General features: G+C 39.6%; 1 protein-coding gene across 2 annotated transcripts in view; it reads right to left on the bottom strand.

Moving 5' to 3' along the window:
* The window catches only part of LOC131044024 (ABC transporter C family member 2), a 270,472-nt gene that overhangs the window by 222,547 nt on the left and 24,516 nt on the right, over positions 1–23,409 (bottom strand). For both annotated transcript variants that reach the window (XM_057977288.2, XM_057977287.2), the window contains exons 4-6: positions 2,528–2,690; positions 2,213–2,327; positions 2,033–2,113 (exon numbers count right to left, since the gene is read on the bottom strand). In XM_057977288.2, the coding sequence (XP_057833271.2) occupies positions 2,033–2,113; positions 2,213–2,327; positions 2,528–2,690 (359 nt within the window). The remainder of the gene's footprint in view (positions 1–2,032; positions 2,114–2,212; positions 2,328–2,527; positions 2,691–23,409) is intronic.

The raw sequence follows: 23,409 nt of genomic DNA, 5'->3' as shown, positions 1-23,409 counted from the left end.
TAGCTTCAAAGAGCTTGAGCAATGAAGCCAAGATGTCTATTTATAATGGATACTCTTGTTCTGGTTGTAATTCCTAGTTGTATGAAGTATGAACATATGACATCATTCATCACATATTATGAAAATTCTATCTTACGCAGTGTTCCACAGATGGTGGGGACGGGGAGACGGGGGGACGCGGGGACGGGCTTCAGGGACGAGGGGACAAAGGGAAAAAGTTTTGGGGACGGGTTTTGGGGACGGGGGGACTTGGGCCTGGGAAGGGGAAACGCGTTTCCGTGGAACACTGATCTTACGTTATCGGGTTCATATTGCGTATATCCCATAATAAATCTGCCATCAAATTTGTCTAAAAAACATTCAAAATCACCCAAAAATCCTTGATTTTATAATTTTATTTGAATCTATCAATATATATGTGAATCTATGCATCTTAGAACAACTTTCTCCATTAGATTCACTTGAAGCATGGAACAAGTAGTGTGTGTGTGTGTGTGTGTGTGTGTGTGTGTGTGTGCAAGATAAGACACTTCTCCAACTTGACGTAGGCATGTGAGAGCACTTGCCTAGTTGGTGAAGTAGGCACATGATAATTATCACTAGTTGAATTGATGAAAGTAAAACGTTTGCTAGAAGGAGGTGGGTGTGGTTCCTTCAAAAATCTCTAGGTATCATGTATTTTTTTCAAATTGTCAAAGACTCAAAGTATATGATGGATATTTCAAATCTCTATGTTATTCATTGGAAAAATATTGTCGCATGGGGATGTGACATTGCCTTGTCTCCCCATCCCCTTAGAACAATGGAATGTCCCCTAGCCACAAAGAAGTTTGAGGGGCACCTTGGAAATGCTAAGCCCAATGGCTTGGTGTTTAGAGACATCTAGTCATTGCCAAGATGGTTAGGCATGTTTGTGGCATCTCTCAACCATCTTGGGGACAATAAAAAATCACCAAGTCATTTGATTAAAAAATAGCCAATGTTTAAAAAATAAGCATCAAAAATAGGGCTTGTGGGGGGTCAGGGGGGCGGGCTATAAAACCTCCCACACCCCTTACAAAATTTAACTAAAGCATTGAGGATTTGAAGCTTGGTTAAATTGGTAAAATAATGAAAAACCGCATGCACCATGAAGATCCATGTGGCCTCAAAGGCCTTAAATTGAGCTGGGAGATAAGAGCTCCACCTCTCAATCCACCCTAAATAACCTGGAATTCACCCAAGGAAATGCCCCAAACCCCACAAGAAGCCGGCACCCTTGGTTCTCATTTTGGCTAATAAAAGAAAACACTTGAAATTGTTTTGAGCTGCATCAGATGGAAAAGCAATAATTTCATCCTGAGATTTTTTTCCAATTAAATCCCAAGTAATTGAACTGTATTTATACATAGGTTTTGCCAAACCAATCCTGATTTCAAGCAATACTACTATGATATAAGTCATTTTGATTTATTTTTAACATTTATGACAAAAACTAACGATATTGCATAATTAATTTTCAACTGTGTTCTCAACTCTCTATTCAATTTTGTACATTTTGTGTCGCAGAGACTGGAAGGGGCTTCATTTGGCAAGTCACAACTTGATATAGAGAGTGACTTTAAGTCACAAATGGATTTTGATATCGATAGCCCACATGAGGCATAGCCGTATTTAGTAATATATTATTTTAAATCTTTAATCATACTGCTATGCATATTTTGGGCATTTTATATCTTTAATCAAACATAAGGCAAAATAAATAAATTACTTTACTCTATTTCCATCTTCTCCACAAAACTCACAAACATGCTATAATGATAAAATGTCAATCAATTTTCATATTTGCCTTGTTGCCAGAACATAGATCATCAATAGACATGCCCCCAGACATTCAGAAACACAATTAGACTTTCACAAGAGTCAAATTTACAGCATATAATCTTCATCAATTGATTTGATACTTAGATGTAAACAATTCTGACACCAAAATCAGAAAGACAATAGTATAATTTGACAAGAAACAAAATGGATACAGGTTAGGATTATGTACCGAGCTCCTAGACTACGGTTCAATGCTCTTAATAGCCATGGTTTTGGCTTGGTGCATTCTTCTTCCCAACATCGCTGGAAGCTGCAAAAGCACATTTTCATCTCACATTGAACAAGAAGAAGCAGCAACAAAAAGCTCTTTTGAACACCCAAATTCACACCAGCAGCTGAATATGCCTACTTGTTATAGAGAGTCTCAGTTTGATCCCATGTATCAAGCTGCCAAACATCCTTATCTGTTATAGGCCTTTTATATCCTTCTCTCATGAGGGGTGTCATCCAGCTAAAAAAAATTCCTGTTATAAAACATTTATTTAAATGTTATGAAAAATAACTGTTGCATACCTAGTAAAACCAAGTGTCAAAGAAATAATGTATTGTATTTCCATATAATACTTTTGAATTCACCACATAATCAGAAGAGTAATGGAATTAAAATAAGATACACAATATATGCAAAATAAATAAGATTCCCAAGATATGCAAAATAACTCACTGGAAAATAAATTCACACATCGCTCAGGGCAAACATTCTCCCCAGCTGAAAGAGGTTCATACTCTGCAGAAGCTACAGTAAAAGCTCCATTCTCAATAGGAATGTATCCTGGATAAGTGATCAACTTCGGAATGTAAAATAGAAGCAATATGCAAAATACAACCTGCAAAAGTATCAGAGTGTTTTCCAAAAAGTAAGAGTTTCAGTTTCATATTTCATGACAAAAGATTAACTTTGCTAAAAAATATCAGTAGAAGATTTGCAATGTCACAGCTAGTCAATTATGCACTGAGCATTAAGATTGGAGAGCATTTGAACCAGTTATAAGAGAATGTATCATCAATTACACAATTGAAAACAGATTTTGGACCTAAATCAGAAACATTATCTATTCAAATAGGCTATGTCACGGCTTAATTCAAAATTTTGAATTTGAGTGGGCTATGTGGGCATGCAGGAAATCACCAAGATTTCTCAAGATATCTGAATAAGGAAATGCCATGGCTTAATGCAGAGATTTGATTTGAGATCAAGCTACCATCATATCCAAGTTCACAAGGAGGATGTGCACAAAAATAGCTTTTACATGCCACTATGGATGCTTTTGAGTTTCTGGTCATGCCATTCAGTTGACTAATGCCCCAGCCACATTCCAATCCATGAAGAATCAGTATTCAGTAGTTAATTGAATAAGTTTGTTTTAGTATTTATTTTATGATATTTTGGTATGTAGCTTCAGGTGTCGCCATTGGTGATGTATCATCCCGCAGGCATTCAACATATGCAAATTAAAATTATCCTCATTAGTGATCATATGGTGGAAAATTGAATTCAAATGGAAATCTTAGATTGTAAGCCTGGAACATTTCACCTGTTAATTCCTCTTGAATCTTCAATAATGGACGCAGTGCCACCTCGAATTGCTTTTTGTAGTCAGCTTCCATGGTAACAACAGACTCATTATCTTGCATAAACCACGCATCCTTATGCAACTCTGTAAGCATATCTTTGAAAATTAAAATCTCCTTGATAAGTTGATCTTCAAATATCTCCTCTTGTGGTTTCTCAAATGCTGACATTGATGTTAGCGCCCCTTCGAATTGCTTATCATTCTCTGGCTCTATCAACATGTTTATTTGATCATCTTCCTCACGAATGATGCTTGAAATTTCTTCCTATAGGACGACCTAAACGCTTCATTTGACTCTTCTTCTTGCTTACCAAGAGTTGTTTCTTCTTGAATGGGTAATAAATCTTCATTTGAATTCCTATCAAGGACTTCTTCCTTTTGGATAGAATGGAAATCACCTCCTTGCTCTTGAATTAGTGAAGCATCAAGCGATAGTAAATCATGATGACCCTCCAAGTCACTTATGCTTTCTACTACTTTCTCCCTCTCAATTCCTTGATGACCTTCACAAGTGTCCATGGTTTGTAGAACTTCACGCCTTGATATCTTCACACATTGATCTTTACTTGCCACCATCTTGCTGACTTGAACATCTTCCTTTGTTTCTTCAACTTCCTTGGGAGCAAGGTTGCTCTTAACTACAACCTATTAATCACTAGGCTCATTTAAACTATCTTCTTGCAATTCATCTCCTTCACCATCAGATGATGTGGCAATGCCTTGTCCTTGTGTTCTTCTATACTCTTCAGCGGCAAGGTACACACTCCAAACTTTGTCAGTGATGCCTTGTCTGATGATTTGGATAATCCATACTGGCATCTGACTTGATTGACAACCTCTTCACAAAATGAGTAAATAAATTCAAAGTGAGGCTCATTGTGTATCCTACACCACCAAGGTAGCAATATACTCTCTAGGCACAATTCTTCATCAAAACCTAACTAATTTTGAATCAACCCTTTGAACCTTGTAAATTCATCATTACATTGTGGAGTATTGAAACTGTCAGGTTCCACGAACCCTTCTAGCTTAGCTATATCTTAAAAGAAGATCTTTCCTTGTAATGCTAGCTCAACTCTTGACAAGAATGTTAAGCACTTTGACCTTCCAAGCCGAATTCGGGAGCCCTTCGGCGATTTGGAGGGGTTTATATGGAACTCGGCCATTTCGCAGAGAATGCGTGAGTTCCCTCTTCCGCAAAATTTGCGATTTTTGGTGTTTGTGTGCCCTTTTGACAAAAAACGAATTTCTAGCCAGTTGGAGTTTCCGCGCGATTTTCTTTGTTTGGCATTCTGCAAATTCTGGCCATTTAAGGGGGGGTCTGCACGATTTTGGTTCATACTAGGCCGAACAAGGAGGATGATTAGCAATGGCCTTGTTCACGGAGACCCCCAATCTACCTCTCTTCTACAAGGGTAGGCAAACATAGGGGGTCCCTGTCAAAAGGACGGGGATGGTGTGTGAGCACAACAAGTACTTGAACTCATGTTTGCACAGCACTAGGGTGGAATTTGGAACCTTGTTTGCACAACCAGATGTAAGGTGCAAATGAGGTAAGTGTTTGCACAATATCCCCTTGAATTTGAGTGCATCCAGGAATTGCATTTGTATAACCTTGATGCCATAATAGATTTTACCCTTGCCCCTATATTAATAGGGCAGAGTAGATTTGATGAGGTATTCAACGTTTTGTGAAATGCAATGCACTCTCGCAATGGAAAAAGTGGAGCCCTGCTCAACATTTTTTGACTTTCATCTTAAGATAATTGGTAGGTTTAGGGGGGTCACTTGCATAAAGATGACACATGGGCGCATTTTAGACGCAGAGATGGATGGCAGGACTAAAGGGTTAGTATTCATGATGATAGAATGGCAGGATTGAAAGGTTCGAATGCATAGACGTGAGGGAGCGCATTTAAGGGTCGTGTGCATAATACCTTGATGATGCTAGAGCGCATTTTAGATGTAGGTCTGCACAAAAGTGATAATATGAGCGCACCTAAGGGGTTGATATTCACACCTTTAGGTTGAAGCCTCACTTGGACAAATTTTTGGTTTGCAAGCTTGATTTGTATAGAAAGAAGATGGAGCACACCTAGATAAAGTGTATGCACTGGGAGATGAGTGCATCCAAGGGAGGCTCCTAGTGCTACCTTGCACAACTTCATGTCTAGGCCAACCTTGCATTCGTACAACATCCCTTATCATATCCTTCTTGGGCGCATCAAGACATCCTACCTACATGGTGGGATTGATGCTCATGCTCACACAAATGTTGCACAGTTTGAAGTGAACTAAGCAACAATATAGAGCAAAACTAGAGGGTTGCAATGTACAAGCCATAAGTGCTAGATGTTTGAGTGCATATAAGGTGATGCTTGCACAATGCTTGGTGGAGCGCACTAGAGGGGTAAGGTTGCATAACTACATACGTGGAACGAAGGGGTTGATCCCAAACTTAGGCAAATTCTCACATTTCTTCCCTTCTAGGACATGTATAAGGCAAACCTAAAACTCAAGACTTTAGGCATTGTGCTTGCAATTCTTGACAGAACTACAAGCAAACCTTCTAGTACTCACCTGACACTAACTGTCACAACATCTTACAATGTAACAACTTAGACAACTTTAACATAAACAACATGAAAACCTTAGCAACCTACTTCAATCTCGACATTCACACAACATACCTCTCACTCACTAGCAAAGGTTAACAACTATGAGACTACCAAGCTAAGATGACCTAACTATGACACCTAAGCCAAGAAAAAAAGTGGGGTTCCCCATTTGCAATGGGATGATGTGTGAAAACGTCACAACACTAACTATTGTCGATTCTGAAGGAGGCTTGACAGTCTAGAGGTTTATTTGGGAAAGAAGGAGTGTGATAATTGATCACCTGTCCTAAGGGTTGGTAATGGGAAGCTGCCAAATTTTGGGCAAAGTCCCAGAATGGGGAGGCCCCTCTCAATAGCTTATTCGAAAATGCAAACCGGTTAATGAAAGTAGAACACACATATGGAGAATACATAGCAGATTATGTGGAGAAGACTACCAATGAAATAGGGGTTCTCTATATTAGGCGCAGGCTCGATAGTCCAAGCATTCCAATACAAGCCTAATGTAAGTTGATAGAAATTCATGAATTTAGACGAATAAAATTGAAAAAAGAAGTGGATGAGAAAATATGGTGCACATCCATATCCAAAAAATACTTGGCATGACTAGGATATATGGTTTAGAAAGTCGTAGGGGCTGAGAATGGATGGCCAAAAACATTATGTTGGCACAAATGCATTTTACCAAAGGCGGGAACGTTTCTGTGGACTGCACTACATGGTAGAATCTCGATTGGCAACAGGCTTTGCACTATAGGAATTGAAGATCCGAGAATATGTCCCCTCTATTCAAGAGATGGAGAGACAGCCAACCACTTGTTATTAAATTGTTGCTATTCCTCTCAATGTTGGGGTTGGTTACAAGTCTCTTGGATGGTTGACAATAAGACAATCATTGGTTGATTTGATGAAGGGTTGGCTAAAATTTGGGGTGATATATGGACCATAGCACCATCAATGGTTGTGTGGCAAGTTTGGAAAGAAAGAAACAAGAGGATATTTAGCGAGTGAGCATTACCAGTGGAAAAAGTATTATCTAAAATAGAAGATAGGATATGTGAAGTGGCCAATGCAAAGCAAGGATTGAGGAAAAACCTACAATTTACAAGATGGGATAGTGAAATTTAGAAGAAATGGGAACATCTTAAAACTCCTCTAGGAAACATAACAAGTAAGACAGTCTAGAAGGGAGGCCGGGTGGAACATACTAGGGTGTGGCAAATTCAAACTCAACTTCTTTGATGGAGCAGCCAAAGGCAACCTGGGCCCTGCTAGGGCCGGATGCATTATTCGAAATAAAGAAGGAAAATGTGTTTGGTATATGGCAAGAAATCTAGGTCAAGATAAAAATAACAAAGCAAAATTTGAAGCCTTGGCCCGAGGACTCAAGTTGTGTGAGATGAAAGGAATTAACGACATTCGTGTTGAAGGGGATTCTCAAATATGTATTAATGCGGTATGTAAGAATGAAGTACAAAACTGGAAACTAGTACCGTGGGTAACAATGATTAGGGAGAGTCTTTAAGTTTTAGGGGAAACCAGGGTGATACATGTTTACAGGGAGGCAAACTGTGCAGCAAACCTTTTCATAAATAAGGGAGTTTTGCTCAAGGAGATGGAAATCGTAGACAAGGATCCTCAAGATGGCTGGAACTACAAGAGATTATCAAGACCGAGATTCCAATTGTCAACCCAAAAACAAACACGGAAAATCCCAATCCCAAATCTAGGATCAGATAATTGTGTAAGAGGCTTAACGACTGAGACATGGGTTGAACTTAAGAAACATCTAGAAAACATGAGTAAAGTCAAGGAGATGTCATAAAAAAACATGTTGGCAAGAAAGGACAGATAATTCAATCTTTGAGAACTGGGGCACAAGATATGAAGGTATGAGTATCCAAACTAGGCATGTCCTTTCATGAAAAATCACATGAATGAAATGACTCTACTCTTCACATCCCGAATGCATAAGATTTTGTGTGTCCTTCGGCTACCATTCAATTACTGATAACCATGAAAGACTATTAAAAGTTGATCAAATTTAGTCTTAGAGGTACTAATTGAAGAAGAATTTTCAAAATATACAAAGATTTAAAGCATAATCAATAAAATAGAAATGAATTAATGGATTACAAGAAGAGCACAAAGATCTCAAAGTGACAAGGCAAAGATTGTCAGAGAATATACATAATCTGAAGGATCCATATCTCATGATACAATTGTGATTTCAAGTCATTTAAAGTCATTTCGAGTTAGGATAACCTAGTGGTATCCTAGATATTTTAGCTTCATGCTGGAATATGAAGATTATATAAAGAGGCATATCCCTATTTTAAACCAACTGGTTTTTAGAGGACGAGTCTGTAGTAGGGGTTTTATATTAGTTGAGGCTGTGAACAAGATTTGGGGATTGAGTGTTGTAGAACTAGAAATAAGATGGTGTTTATTTTTGGTGTCGATTTATCTTGTGTAGAAGAGACTAAAGAAGAATAGTGTCGACGCCTCTTTCTATGCAGTAATGATCAAGTCATGCAGGCTATATGCTTGTTGGTGGCAAGCGAATTTGGTTGGTGGGTAAGGAGATGTTCATGATGATCTAATCTATAAACATTTCTTCTCTCTGATCATTCAAACATTAGAATCTAAAGAGTGGAGCCACCAAATTGGACGCCATCTGGTGGTAGAATACAATTGGCCTACTGTATCAATGTCCCCACCATGTAAAGATAGCTAACTATTGGACAAAGAAATCCTTATAAGTACGTAACCCACCATGTAAAGATAGCTAACTATTGGACAAAGCAATCCTTATAAGCACGTAACCCACCGTTGTAGAAGAACATCTGAAACTATTAAGTGGTATTACAGAAGTCAGCAAGAGTAATATTATAAGGAAGTGATATTAATACGAACATTACAGAAGGAGTGTATCATAAGATATCAATAATATCGATTAAGAGCAGGACACATGATTGAGGCATAAGGAAAAGCAAAGTAAAGAGATTACTTAGTGACAATTAAGTCTACATGCATTACAGACCGTAACTCATCACAGATCAGTTAGTTGATAAGATGCGATTGAAATATATATCCTAGGTGGATATCCACGTTGGCAACTAGGTGATCTCTTCTCCACGTAAGTCTTCAATGGGAAAGCCATGCCAATATTTAAACTCATGAGAATAAAACAATCACAGTAACTAACAACAATAATCGGTTAGTATATGGAAGGGATGCGATTAAGGTTGACAAATAAACATGTCCCATAATTCCACGAGACGCATCAACCCGATGGAAGTATATAATTGCATTCATTCCTCCCTTGAAGGCATGGATGGAGGAATATTGAAAAGAAATAGAAAGAGAGACACGGACAATAGAAGGGGAAGAAAAAAAAATATAGAAGGGGGGGTCAGAGATAAGAAGAAGGGGATACAAGGATAGCACGCAAGAATGTTATCCTTGCTCCCAACGATTTCCATCTGACTCCCAATGGTATGCTTAATATATGAAGTCTGATAATGTTTTTATGCAGAATTTAATAGTAATACTAATATAGACTGCAATAAGTATGATTCAAATTCAAATTCTTTGACCAGTGAAAAGTGTTTTTGGAAGTTTATTGTATTTTCAATTTTTTTGTAGTTTTTTGGATTTTTGACAATACATGGAAAATAATAAATGTAATACAATAAATATAGAAAAGATAATAGTTTCCAGATTTCTGATTATTAATTGCAGCAAGTACAAATTAATAATAAAGAGGATTCTTGATAGAATTAATCCGCTCAAGGCCTACCAAGAGTCCAATGCTGGGGTTTGAGGGTGGAATTTGAGCCTGGAATGAAGAAGTGACTGAACCAAGCACCTCCAGCTGCTACTAATGGCTGCAAATGACTTTATTTAACTCTAGGATAATTACCAAAAACTAATATTGAAGAATTATTCAGACCCAGTTGGAATTCCAAATTCTTGCCAGGCAAGATCCCCAAATTATGTCTCTTTTCCTCAATGAATTGCTGCTGCTGCCCAAATCTGATATTTTCTTCACACCAAACCAACTGTGATCACTTATTAATATCTCAACAATGAATTCCCACTCCAATAGAGGTGCCAAAACCCTTTAGTTTATTTATTTGGCTTCCACAAGCAAGAAGATTGGTACGGCTGGCTGTAGAAGGTTCGATTTGTTGTCTTTGATAGTAAACCAGGCCCAAGAAACCCTTTTGTGTACTCAGATCTAATATAATAACCTTGGCAATGCTGTCAATGTTGTATTTTTACTGCAAATCAGTCCCAAAGTTTGAATGTTGCTCAAGGTTGCTATCGTGGTGAAGAAGGGAGTGTGGGTTTTCGTCCACACAACCTGATCTTGAAGGGGTCACGTCCTCCAAATGTTGCTCAGGCAAAAATCGTGCTGTTGCAGACCTCCAATGTGCAAAGGTTGTAAAATAAACAAATCATGAATGCTCCAAATGATTCGTACAAGCCTCTTTAACCAAATTGAACCCTAGAGGCATCAAAAAAAAGATTCTTTGGAATCTTTTATTCTCCAAAAAGTGGTGCCCACATGAGGGGGGGATCTCCAACATGAATTAACAACCACCTTTTAAGTTATTGGAATTCGCCTAGGAAGGCATGCAAGGACTTTTTTAATAAAGTCATTTATTAATTTTTATTAGTAACTTACAAGTTACTTTATTAGATTTTTCTATTTTTAGAAAAAAGACTTATGTAACTTTTATATCATAAAGTTACTTTATTACACCCACCAAAGTCAAAATAAATGACTAATCTAAGTCCCCTTTGGCTAGCGAATTCATCTCCAAACATCAACTTCACCTGTGGAGATGGGTGACAGGTGAATCTGAGCTCTAAATGGCACTAAAGAAGAGGGGACATTACAGTCCTCCCTTCCTGGGATTGCTTGTCCTCAAGCAATTGAAGAGCTGGATGTTGTAGAATAACTTCTCCTTCCCAAGTGGCATCCTCTATGGGCAAATCCTTCCATCTAATCAAAAAATCTCTAATCACCCTGTTCCTGAATGTCCTCTCACGCCTATCCAGGACCTCAACTGGAACCATGATCAACTCCCCTTCCTCATCCAAGGGTGGTAACACTGAAGAAGTCATTGTGTGCTATCCAATTGCCTTCTTGAGTCAAGATACATGAAAGACGTTATGAATCCTGCTCTCTGGTGGGAGCTCAATCTCATATGCCACTTCCCCAACTCTCCTCAAAACACGGTACGGACCATAGAATCGAGGCTTGAGCTTCTCTGCCACATTCATCTTCATAGAACTCTGCCGGTAAGGTTGGAGGCGCAAAAACACCAAGCCTCCAACCTCAAATGATCTCTCAATCCTATGGTGATCAACATATAACTTTTGCTGATTTTGGGCTCACTGGATGTTCTCCTTAAGTGCTTTAAGTATGTCTTGGCTCTCTTGAAGCACAAGAGATCTTGTGCCAATGGTGCTCTACTATCTCCAAGTACCAGATCCATGAATGTCATGGCATCATAACCATATAGTGCACGAAAAGGAGTCATATCAATAAACATATGATGTGTCGTGTTGTAGCAAAACTCTCCCAAATGTAACCAGCGAACCCATGCACGTTGTTGTCCTAACATAGTTGCGTAAATACCCCTCAAGCCATTTGTTCACAACCTCTGTTTGCCCATCAGTTTGAGGGTGATAGCTGGTACTAGGTGTCAACTCGGTGCCAGTAACTCTAAACAACTCCTGCCAAAAAGAACTCATGAACCGGTTGTCATGGTCACTAACAATGGTCTTTGGGAGACCATGGAGCCTAAATACTTCTCTAAAAAACAGATCAGCAACCTGTGAAGTTGTATAAGTTGCTGCTATGGGAAAGAAATGAGCATATTTTGTCAGCCTGTCCACTGCTACATATATGCAATCTTTCCCTTGCACCTTGGAAAGACCCGTCATGAAATCCATTGAAATTCCAGTCCATTTTTGCTCCAGAATGGGTAAAGGTTGCAGCAGACCAGCAGGGTGTGTATTTTCAGTTTTAATTTGTTGGCAAATATACACTCTCTTACATGCTGTAAAACATCATCTTTGAGGCCTTTCCAAGAGAACCTCTCTCTAATCTGCCTGTAAGTCTTACCATACCCCTGATGTCCTGCTACACGAGTGTCATGAAAAGCATGTAAAATCTGAATTTTCAATTTAGATTCCGGAACTAAATAAATTCTACCCTTGTAGTAAATCACATCATCCACAACTGTGTACCGGTCATCCTGAATGATCCCATCCATAATTTCACATGCATGCTGATTTTTGGAGTACTCTACTAAAAGTTGAAATTTCCAATCATCTGAAATCTCACTCAATGAACAAAGGGAAGCAATGGATGGCTTCCTAGATAATGCATCAGCAACTACATTATTTTTCCCCTTGACATATTCAATGTCAAAATCATATGCTTGGATCGTACTGACCCATTTTTGCTGCCTCTCATTAAGATCTTTTTGTCCTAAAAAGTACTTAAGGCTGTTATGGTCAGTTTTAACAATGAATTTCCTCCCCACTAAGTACTGTCTGAATTTTGTGAGAGCATGCATAATAGGCAACATTTCTTTATCATAGGTAGAGTATAATTTCTCATTGTCTTTCAGTTTTCTACTCTCATACACAATAGGACGATGATTCTGCATAAGTACTGCACCCACACCACCTCCAGAAGCATCACATTCAAGCACAAAAGGTTGGGTGAAATCAAGAAGTGCCAACACAGGACAAGTGCTCATCAACTACTTAAGCCTATCAAATACCTCTTGTGTTTCCTGAGTCCATCTGAAAGCCCCTTTCCGGGTGAGATCTGTCAAAGGTGCTGCAAGCTGAGAATAACCCTTGAGAATAACCCCTTACAAACCTCCTGTAATAAGCACATAAACCAAGGAAACCACACAACTCTGAAATATTCCTGGGAGGTGGCCAATCAATAATAGCTTGGATCCTTTCCTGATGGACTTTGACTCCATCAACTCCTATCACTTCACTCGAGTATAAAATCTCAGTGAGCCCAAATTCGCATTTGGACATCTTAGCATACAAGGACTGAAATTCCATAATGCTCAACACCTCATCTAAGTGCCTCAGTTGTTCCTCCCATGATCTGTTGTAAATCAATATATCATCAAAGAATACCAATACAAACTTACGTAGATACTTATTAAATATGTGGTTCATACATGACTGAAATGTAGCAGGGGCGTTAGTGAGACCGAAAGGCATCACTAAGAACTCATAATGATCATAATGGCATCTGAAGGTTGTTTTGTGAATATCAGACTCCCTCACCTTAATCTGGTGATACCCTGATCGAAGATCAATCTTCGAAAAATAAATTGAGCCATGAAGCTCATCCAACAACTCATCTATACGTGGAATGGGGTACCGATTCTTAATGGTTTTCTTATTAAGTGCATGGTAGTCAATACACATGCGTACGGTCCCATCCTTCTTCTTCACCAACAAACTGAAGAAGCAAAGGGACTAGAGCTCGGTCTAATGAATCCTATGTCCAGAAGTTCCCAAATGGTCTTCTCAATCTCATCTTTGTAGGCCTTAGGATGGCGGTAAGGAGTGGTCATGACTGGTTTTGCTCCATCCTCTAATTCTATCACATGCTCAAAGCCTCTATCAGGCGGTACTCTAGGTGGTATATCACCAAACACCAGCCCATGCTTATCTAAAATCTGTTGTATATCAATGTGATATGATTTGCCATCCTGAGATGAAGGTGCTTTAGATGAAATAAAGCACTGTGTAGCCCAAAGAATATCTCTGTGCCTGACAATAGTCTCCATCCTGCAGGAGGAAACCTCCTTGGGGCCTTCTTGTGACCATTTCACACATCGCCCCATTAAAATGGGGACCCCCTCTTTTCGCTTTTTGTTTTGCCTGTTCTTCTCTCTGCTTTTAGGGTTTTGAGTGAGTGAGTGGTCTGTCTGGGCTAGGGCTAAGCCTTAAGGGTTTCTTCCGAATATTTTTCAAGTTGAGTCCAGTCAAATTTTGAAAGTTATTAAGCATCCTCCCGAAGATTGAGATTTTTGAAATAAGGTGAGTCTGTCAGGAAGGTCAGATAAGTCTCAGGTTAGGTCTAGTCAGGGTTTTTTGAGGGAAAATTCAAATTTTGTCTAAGTGTTAGCATTTTGAAGATGAAATTGTATATTCTTGCTTAGGTAAATTTTGATCATTTTTTTTTGCAAGATGATGCCTGAAACAGAAAAGTGCTCTTGTCCTTCACTGGAGGACTAGGGCGAATTTCATTCTAAGTGATTTTTCTTATTTTGCGAGGGCTTACTAACTGATTCCTGGCCTTGAAGATGACCTAATTCTGCCTTGTGAAATGATTGGAGACCCAAATTTTGAATATTTTAGCCAGAAAGGACAAAAGTGCTCCCGTCCCTCTCCAAGGGACCAGGGCGCCAATGTTATTTAATGCATATTTGTCACTGACTTTTCTATTTTGTTTTGTGCAGGGTCTCCTGGAGTGATATTTGGACGTGACTTGATATTTTTGAAGATTTTGAAGGCATGAAAATGGTGAAATTTGAAGGTTAAAGGGAAAAGTGCTCCCGGCCCTCACTCAGGGACCAGAGCGAAATTTTGAATTCCCTCATCTTACAGTGAAAATAGGCCAAGTATTGGATATGAATGGAAATCAAGTGATTTTCTCCACCCGCCTGAAGAGGTTTTAGCTTGGAAAAGTGAAGGATTTTGTTTGAATCATCAAAAGTGCTCCTGTCCCTCTCCAAGGGACCAAGGCAAAGTGCTCCCGTCCTTCACTGAAGGACCAGGGGGAAAAGACTTATTTGAGCCATTCCTGGCCTTGTTTGGTCAAATTGAAACATCAAAGGCATGGTGGACAGCAAAATGAACATGATAAAGCATCCAGACTTGATTGAAAACAATGAAATGATGAAGTTTTTGCCTAGAAGGTAAAAAGTGCTCCTGTCCCTCACTGAAGGACCAGAGCACTTTTCTTTATATGCAGAATTTTAGACCTTTTTTGGACATTAACTCTTATTCGTAGCGTGAAGTAAGATGAAATCTTCCCTAGCAAAGGAATTTCGAGGTGAAAAGTGAGACAATTTGGCTTAGAAGGCAAAAAGTGCTCCTGTCCCTCACTGAAGGACCAGAGCCTGAATTTCAAATTTGCACTACCTTTGCAAGATTAAAGTGATTTTACGATTTGAAGAGGTCAAGGGAAGCATGTTTTGTCCATTGAATATAATTTAAGCAGTTCACAAAGGAGTAAATCAACCCAAATGACAAAAAGTGCTTCTGTCCCTCACTGAAGGACCATGGCACTTTTTCAAGTTTCTCCTCTTTGTTTGATATTTTATGGCAAAACTTGACTTGGATGGGAAGGACGAAGGATGTTTTATGCCTTGGACGCGATTGAAGGTTTGAAAAACAAAGAAATACACCAAGATATGAAAAAGTGCTCCCGTCCCTCTCCAAGGGACCAGAGCTATTTTCCAAAAAGTGCTCCTGTCCCTCTCCAAGGGACCAGAGCGATTTTCCAAGAAAGTGTAAATCTCTTGCAAAGACAAGGCAAGTTTGTGATTGAAATGAATGGAAGAGGATATGATTAGCCCATTGAAGATAATTTGGGAAGCTAGCAAAGGACGGATAAGCTTGAAGTTGAAAAAGTGCTCCTGTCCCTCACTGAAGGACCAGAGCGCTTAACATGTTATCTAGCCTTTCTCACCAATTTTGGACAAATTGAGGCCAAGACGCAAGTTTGAAAAAGTGTTTAAAATGCCTTGAAGTGGAATTGAGATGCGAGAGTTGCAAATTTTGACGACAACTGGCAAAAGTGCTCCCGTCCCTCACCAAGGGACCAGGGCGCAATTTCCAAATATGACCATTTACCTTGCATTTTGAAATGATATTTTTATTACCAAGGCTCAAGATGGAGTGAAATGTGATATTCTACGCCTGGAGGATAATTTGAAGTTGATATGATCAAGAATTCATGCAATGGACTCAAAAGTGCTCCTGTCCCTCACTGAAGGACCAGGGCGCTTTTTATGAAACAACAAATTCCCTCCGAGATTATGCTAAGGCAAAGTTGTGTGAGATGGGAAGGATCTTCTAAAGCATGGTGAACAAAGGTTTGACTTCAAAAAATTGAGAATCCTAGAACAAAAATGAAAAAGTGCTCCTATCCCTCACCTAGGGTCCAGGGCGAAAATGTCATAAAGGCACCGTCCTCCTAAAAATCAAGTGAATTAAACTCAAGACTCCAATTGAAAACGCCATTTTAAATGCCTAGATGAAGTTTTGAACGTGAAAATGAGGAATGCAAGGCCTAGATCGAGAAAAGTGCTCCTGTCCCTCTCCAAGGGACCAGAGCGAAGTCATTGGCATTCATTATTTTTTGCCATATCCCAACGTTGACATCCTCCAAATCGCATTATATGCCAAAATCATCAACTTCGAAATTAAAAAAAAAAGAATTAATTAAATTGGCATTTAATAAAGGCGCATAGCATTTAATAAATTAATTTTGAACCTCAAAAAATCGATTTTTTATTATTAAGGCATTTAAAATTAATTTTTGTGAAATTAAAATTAAAAGAGGGAGCACTTGAGGTATCATTTTTATTATTTTATTAAGTTGGCCTCTTCTTTTTTTTAATTTATTTATTTTTTGACCTATTTTCATCAAGTTGGCCTATGGGGAAATGAAATGGTGAACGCTCTATATAATAGGGGTGTTTTGAGCAATTTAATCCATCATTCATTCATTATTTCAAGTGCGAACTTGGAGATCAAGAAGAGGGTGCGAAATCTGGTCTAGTTGGGGTGAATTTACCTCAAGTGTTGAAGACTAAAGGTGGTGGAGTTGATGCTTGTGAAGACTAAAGGAGGCGCATTTTGCTAAAAGGAGGACTTTGATCTACATTTTGCCTAGCCAAAATTCACCTTATTTTTGCATCATTTCTTAGAGTTAATTCTCAAGAGGAGGTATGGCAAAATCACCTTGACACCATTATGGAAATTTTGAATGTTGAACTTTAATTTTTGAAAATTGCGTGGTTAATTAGGAAATGATAACTCAAGATTTATCATGAAGTTTCCTAATTAAAATCTTAAATCTTCCTTTATTTCTATATTCCTACGTTGCGAAATATATTACTCATTATGAAATGTTGTGTAGGTGTCAAGATGGCGACCCCAAAGGCAGGAGCATCCACTAGTCGTCCAGCCCTCATGAAGGAAGATCAGAGAATGAAGAATTGGAGACCAAGATCGTGTCCAAGTGGAGCAACATTGGAGATACCAACTTGAGAAACTTCAGTGTGAAGAAGTTTCGGGAGGTCCCTTACATTGGCAAGCCATCACCTGTCGCAAAGAGAATAATTGAAAGTGGCATCATCAAGGCGGCCGGTTTCCCTCCAGCAATCCAATGCCATGAGCTGATGATCGAGTGTGCTCGCCCTTATGACCCACAATCAAGATCGATCGTACCCAAGGAAGGGAACACTTTGGCGTACCTTTCAGAGGAGGCTATAAGTGAAGCTCTCCATCTTCCAGAGCATAAAGATATGATTTACAAAAGCCTAGAAGGAGCCAGGTCGATGTATGAGGATGATCCAGACTCTTGCTTGAGCATCATCAATAAGAATTGGTTACTCAAAGGTTGTCCTCGCCTGAGCAAGATTCCCAACACACCACATAGGATCGACTTCCAGGAGGAGTACAGAGATTTGATAACGTTGCTCAATCGAGTTACAGGGGCTCCTCGGGCCTTCTATTTTGAGAAGTGGATGTTCTACTTCATCCAAGTGATAGTTCAAGGAAAAGGAACGATTCATTGGGCTAGAATTATTAGCCATTGCTTGGACGTACAGTTAAGAAGACTAAAGGCTACCAAGTCATTTCACATGAGCTCATACGTCATATATGCCTTGATCAGGAGTTTCGAATATGCAGGACTACCTCACAGAGGAGTGATCGGAAGAGGACCCGGAGAGGTGAGAGTTTGTGACTCTTATGTTCATTTGCATCATCCACCAAGAAGTGACTACAAGTTAGTCAATGATACCTTCACGATGAACATCACTAGGATATTGCAAGGCGGGATTCACAACCGACTATCTCAAGATGCACAAGAACTTATAAAGAGGTATGGTGCTTGGTTCATCCAGTTTCAAAAGTTTACTTATATCAGAGTTCATGGGTGTCCTTCGCCTCCCTACATGTTGCCGAGATATCCGACAGACAAGATGGTGCTACTTGAGGTGACTAGGCAGTTGGCAGACTATGCGAAGGCATTCAGACACAGGCATAAAAATGGAGCTCCCGTGCCCATCATATTGGGGAATTCAGTTGAGGTATGTCCTAATGCTCTAGCCTTAGATGATGCAGAGAGGGAGTTGGCTTCATATTCATTTACGTTCTTTGCCTCAAGGGAGAATTTTGATCCTTATGGGTATATAGAAGAAACATATGGTAGGAAGTACAAGCACGAATTTCAGGTAGAAGACTTTTGGATGAATCTCTCAAGTGATTTAGAAGTGAAAAGAAAGATGCATTCTAGATTACCTTTAGATTTCATCAGGAAATGCAAAGTCTACAGAGTGGCCAATCAAGCTCAGGACAGTGGTAGACATCTCCAGTCATCCTATGACAGAGAGGACAAGGCAGTGAAGATAGATTGGAACGAGCCTGAGATTACAAACTTGAGAGCTTTGATGGCTCCAGTTTTGTCATGTACTCGTAGATGGGTGGATGTACAACATCAAAAGTTAAGAGAGAAGAACATACCAATGACTTATACTTTGGAGGAAAGACCAGAAGAAGGAGGAGCAAGCGCAAGTGAAGACAATTCTCATCCTAGAGGCGCGAAGAGGAAAGAAAAACCCAAGAAAAGGGAACCCTCCAAGAAGAAGCAAGAGGCCAATCGAGATCGCTCATCAAGTACATCATCTCGACATGAGAAAAGGACAAGTCAAGTTGAAGGACAAGAGATGACGATGCCTGAGGTGGATGAATCTATGGAGTCAATAGTACAAAATGATAGACCTGAAAAAGGCAAGGCACCTCAGCATTCGTCAAATCGATCTCCCCAAGTCAATGAGCTACATGAAGACAAGAATGATGATGAAGTGACATCTCCTCTCTGGAAAGACGAACCATTGCCTAAAGAAATACAAGTTAGAGAGACGAGATCTGCCATTCCAGATTGGTTGAAGGAGAGACTGACAAGGGTGATTGTGATCGAGGATGAAGATAATGTAATTGACTTAGAGAGCCTTGTAGGAAATTCTCAGGAAGTAACGGAGAAGAAGAAGGCCACCAAGATGTCCAAGATGATCAGAGATGAGACAGGGTCCAGGAAGTTGCAGATAGCTACACCAACAGTGGACAAATATGAAGGTGAAATCCTTGCAGAAGAGTATGATGTAGAAACATTTGAGCTTGGTCCACTCACTGCTGAGCAGGCACTGGATGAGGCAACCGATTCATTTGAAGTACTTAAAGACAAGCTTAAGGAAGAAATGGAAAAGAATAGAAAGCTTGAGAGAGAGGTCGGTGCTTGGAGAGGCTACTTTAGCCATCTCAATCACCCCTTGGGACGTCAGGATCCAACAGTGTCTCTTGTGCAAGCACTTCCCCTTGAATCAGTTAGCGAGGTAGAGAGAGTCAAGAGCTTGGTTCAGCTTATGAGCTCTTGGATTGACAAATCCCATATAGTTGCCGTTGAATTTGCAACAAGGATGATGCAGACGATCCATTGAGCTATCCAGGTCCTTGAGATCGTCCACAACCTAATGATAACAGTAGCCGCTTTCGCCCACACTAGAGATGTTATCATTCCTGTTCTGCAAGTAATCAGGCAAACACCAAGGAAGATCCTAGCACAAGAAAAGATAATGGATGGAGGAGCTCATAATTTACTCCAGTGGTCAACTCTACTCCAGATGAAGGAGGTTCTTTTCGAGGATATCAACACTAAATGCAATCAAGCTGAAGGCGTCATCCATCCAATTCAGGACGAGGTGTTTGAGGTGTTATGTACCATTCTTGGCAGGAGGATCGAAGTTGAGACAAATGTGGACCTTCAAGAGTTGGAAGAAAGGGTCAAGGTCATCTTTTGCAAAGATGAGAATGTCATCACGAATGAGCAACGGGATCTAATGTTCGCTACTATGCTCCTGATTGAGAAGATCAAAGAACTCGAACATGGATGGGATGCGACCTTTGATCAGGTTATCCACTTGGAGGAACGAATGAAGAATCTTCCCGAGATTCCTATTGCTGAGATTGAAGGAATTGTGTCCAGATTCATTGCATATGCTAAGAAAGAGCATTGGAAAGGAAATAAGGTTCTAGAAGAGAAGTTGTTGTAGATGATGTGGCACCTTAATTATCATTGGTCTATGTTTCCTAGATTTTTGTGCCAATTAAATATTTGGCTATGAATTTAATATTGTTCAACTAAAAAGGGAACTTTTTGTAATAAACCCTAATTAGGGTTTAGGTGTCAAAATCTCAGCCGTTGATCTTCTTTTGATCTGGGCCGTTCATTGTAATTGAGGATGCTATATATACCCTCACTCATTTTCATTTTGTAATTAGATAGTCAAATAATTAGAAGATTAGAGCTTTTGGAGAGAAGAAAGTTATTTTGTAGCAAGATTGAGCATTGAAAAAAGAATTTCAAGCAATTGTTGTCTATTTTGGCTTTGAGATCAATAAAATATTGAAGTTATGGTGTTTTATTGCAATTCTTGTGGCTATTTTCATGGTTGTTTACTTTCTTGAATCATTCTCAATCGAAATAGTATTTAAGTTTGAAGGACTAAGTGTTGAGCTTGATCTTTGGTGAGATTCACGTTCCAAACCACTAGCTTCTTACTGATTGTAAGGTCGCCTTGTGTGGTCAACTGAAGATATATAGATTGCTTGAACCTTCGATCATTATCGAACTATTGATATGTACCTTCATGGTAGTGTCTATAATTTTTCATGATTTGAAAAATCACTAATCACCTTAGAAGATCGCATCAATTCAGTAGAGTTGTAATTGCTTGGCAATACTAAAATTGGTAGAATTTTACCAAGTCTAGCCACATTGAGTCATTCATAGGATTAGGTTAGAATTCATCTCTTGCAAACCCTATCTTTTGATCTTTTTTGAGAACTTGTTAGTTTTAGGAAAATTTTGTTCCTATAATTCGGAAACGTAAGGCCCCTTGATGAAACAGCATTCACAACGACCACTGGTGCTTATCCACGTAGAGACCCTACATCTAAGAACCTTGGAGTCATCCTGATTGATCCTTTTTCGCGACATCTTCAGCAATCAGAGGCTTTATTCAAGAGAGGATAAGGTACCCTTGGGTATTTTATTCTGTGTTTGACAGTGTACAAAATACACGTCAACAGGCCTCCATCCGATAATGCCCTCAGTATTCTCTTCTTACCATCAGCTAAGAACTCCAACTGCATTTTGCAGTGATCAATGACATATCTGCCAATTCCTTGTAACCACTACATAAGTGCATACCTATAAATGCATCATAGTCCTCTAAGGGTAAAACATAAAAGTCATCTGTCAAAGTGTAGTCCCCTATATGGATACTGAGCTGAGGAATCCTCCTGGTACATCACAACGCTACACCATCTACAACCTTCACACCAAATCCTGAAAATTCCTCTGTCTGTAACCCACGTCTCTCTACCGTATGCTGATCAATAAAGTTATGGGTCGCTCCAATATCTACTAAACACACTACACGCTGCCCCTGAATAGTTCCCTTCAATCTGAAAGCGTGGAACTTGGGATAACTGGAAAGAGTGGCCATGGTAACATTGGTCATAGCCTGTGCATCAGTAGAGTCAAGCTCAATCTAGCGAGACTCAATATGCTCTCCCTCATCATCAATGTCCTGTATGTGCTCATCCTCCACATCTGAGCTCACTTCAATGAGATGAGCTTTGCCTTTGCCAAGGCACCTGTGTCTCGGTTCCCAAGGTTCCTTACAAGTAAAACACAGTTTCTTCCTCCTCAATTCATTTCTAGACTCCTAATCAATCCTAGGAGAAGATGTGTTACCCTTTTGTGGATTGAAAGGCTTCTGGAAGGGTTTGGAGTTCCTAGGAAAATTTTTGTTTTGCTGAAAAGTAGAGGATGGTGGAGTAGTGTACAAATCTAATGTGAGCTAAATAGCCTCCTACAAAGTCTTAGGCTTCAAGGCCTTAACCAAACCGCAGTATCTCTCATGAAGTCCCTCTATTAAGAGCATAACTACCCTCCTAACAGGCATCTCCGGTACTATCACTACTATATGCTGAAATTCATTAATATATGTATCCACATGACCCGACTTTTTCAGGAGAACTAAATCCCTATAATAAAGTTCCACATCTTTCCTGTCAAATCTGGAAATCAGCCTCTCTGTGAACTCTGCATATGAATGAATGAGAGCGTGATTTTACGTGATCAATCCATGGTGCCACCAGTCATATGCGACACCCTGCAAATGTAGGACAGCAATTTGAATGGCCTCATTTTCAGCCATGGGTTTCAAGAAGAGGTATATATCTAGCTTGTAAACCCACGCTCGTGCACTAGTGGAACCACTGCCATCAAAAGTGGATAAAATCAGCTTATCTGTAGCCTTCTTCAGATCACTATTCTACTATTGTCTGGGTCCCCTATCATTCTGTCCCCTCATGCAATCACGGCACTGCATACAATTTTGATGCAATGGGAATGCATCTCTAACTTGCGTTCGTAGACGTGCCCACTCATTGCTAGCAGCCATAACTATGTCCTGGAAGGTGATTCCATTCTGAGGCTCATCCAACGGTGGTACATCTCTAGGAGTGAACCGTGGGAGGATAGACCTATCTACTATCCTAGAATGGGTCCTATCCCTCCGTGGTGAGATGATGCATTACTCAAGGAGGATGTAATTCTACTGTTGCCCCTACTTCCTGTAGCCGATACTGTCCTACTACGGCTCCTATGCCTTCCCCTATTATTTCCCAAATCCATTTTGTAGTGTATCCTGTAACCTGTTGATTGCTTCAACAATTCTTGGTTGTGCTTCAGCCAAGCTCCTCATAATCTCATCATGATTGAGTGGAATCTGTCTCTCCTGTCTGGGTGGGCTCCTCTATCCTTAAGGAATATCACCCATATTAGTCTTAAAGGGTGGTTATGTGACAAAATTTAAATCCACTCTAGGTCTCCTACGTGTGTAATATTTGTAGGTACCAAATCTGCCCCGCTGCATAGAATTACTTTGATGACCCTCAGACTAGCAGGATCATTGTCGTGATACCAC

Source organism: Cryptomeria japonica, chromosome 11 (genome assembly GCF_030272615.1).
Source record: "Cryptomeria japonica chromosome 11, Sugi_1.0, whole genome shotgun sequence".
NCBI lineage: Eukaryota > Viridiplantae > Streptophyta > Pinopsida > Cupressales > Cupressaceae > Cryptomeria > Cryptomeria japonica.
Note: the sequence above shows the minus strand (reverse complement) of the source record. Positions and strands in the feature narration are given on the sequence as shown.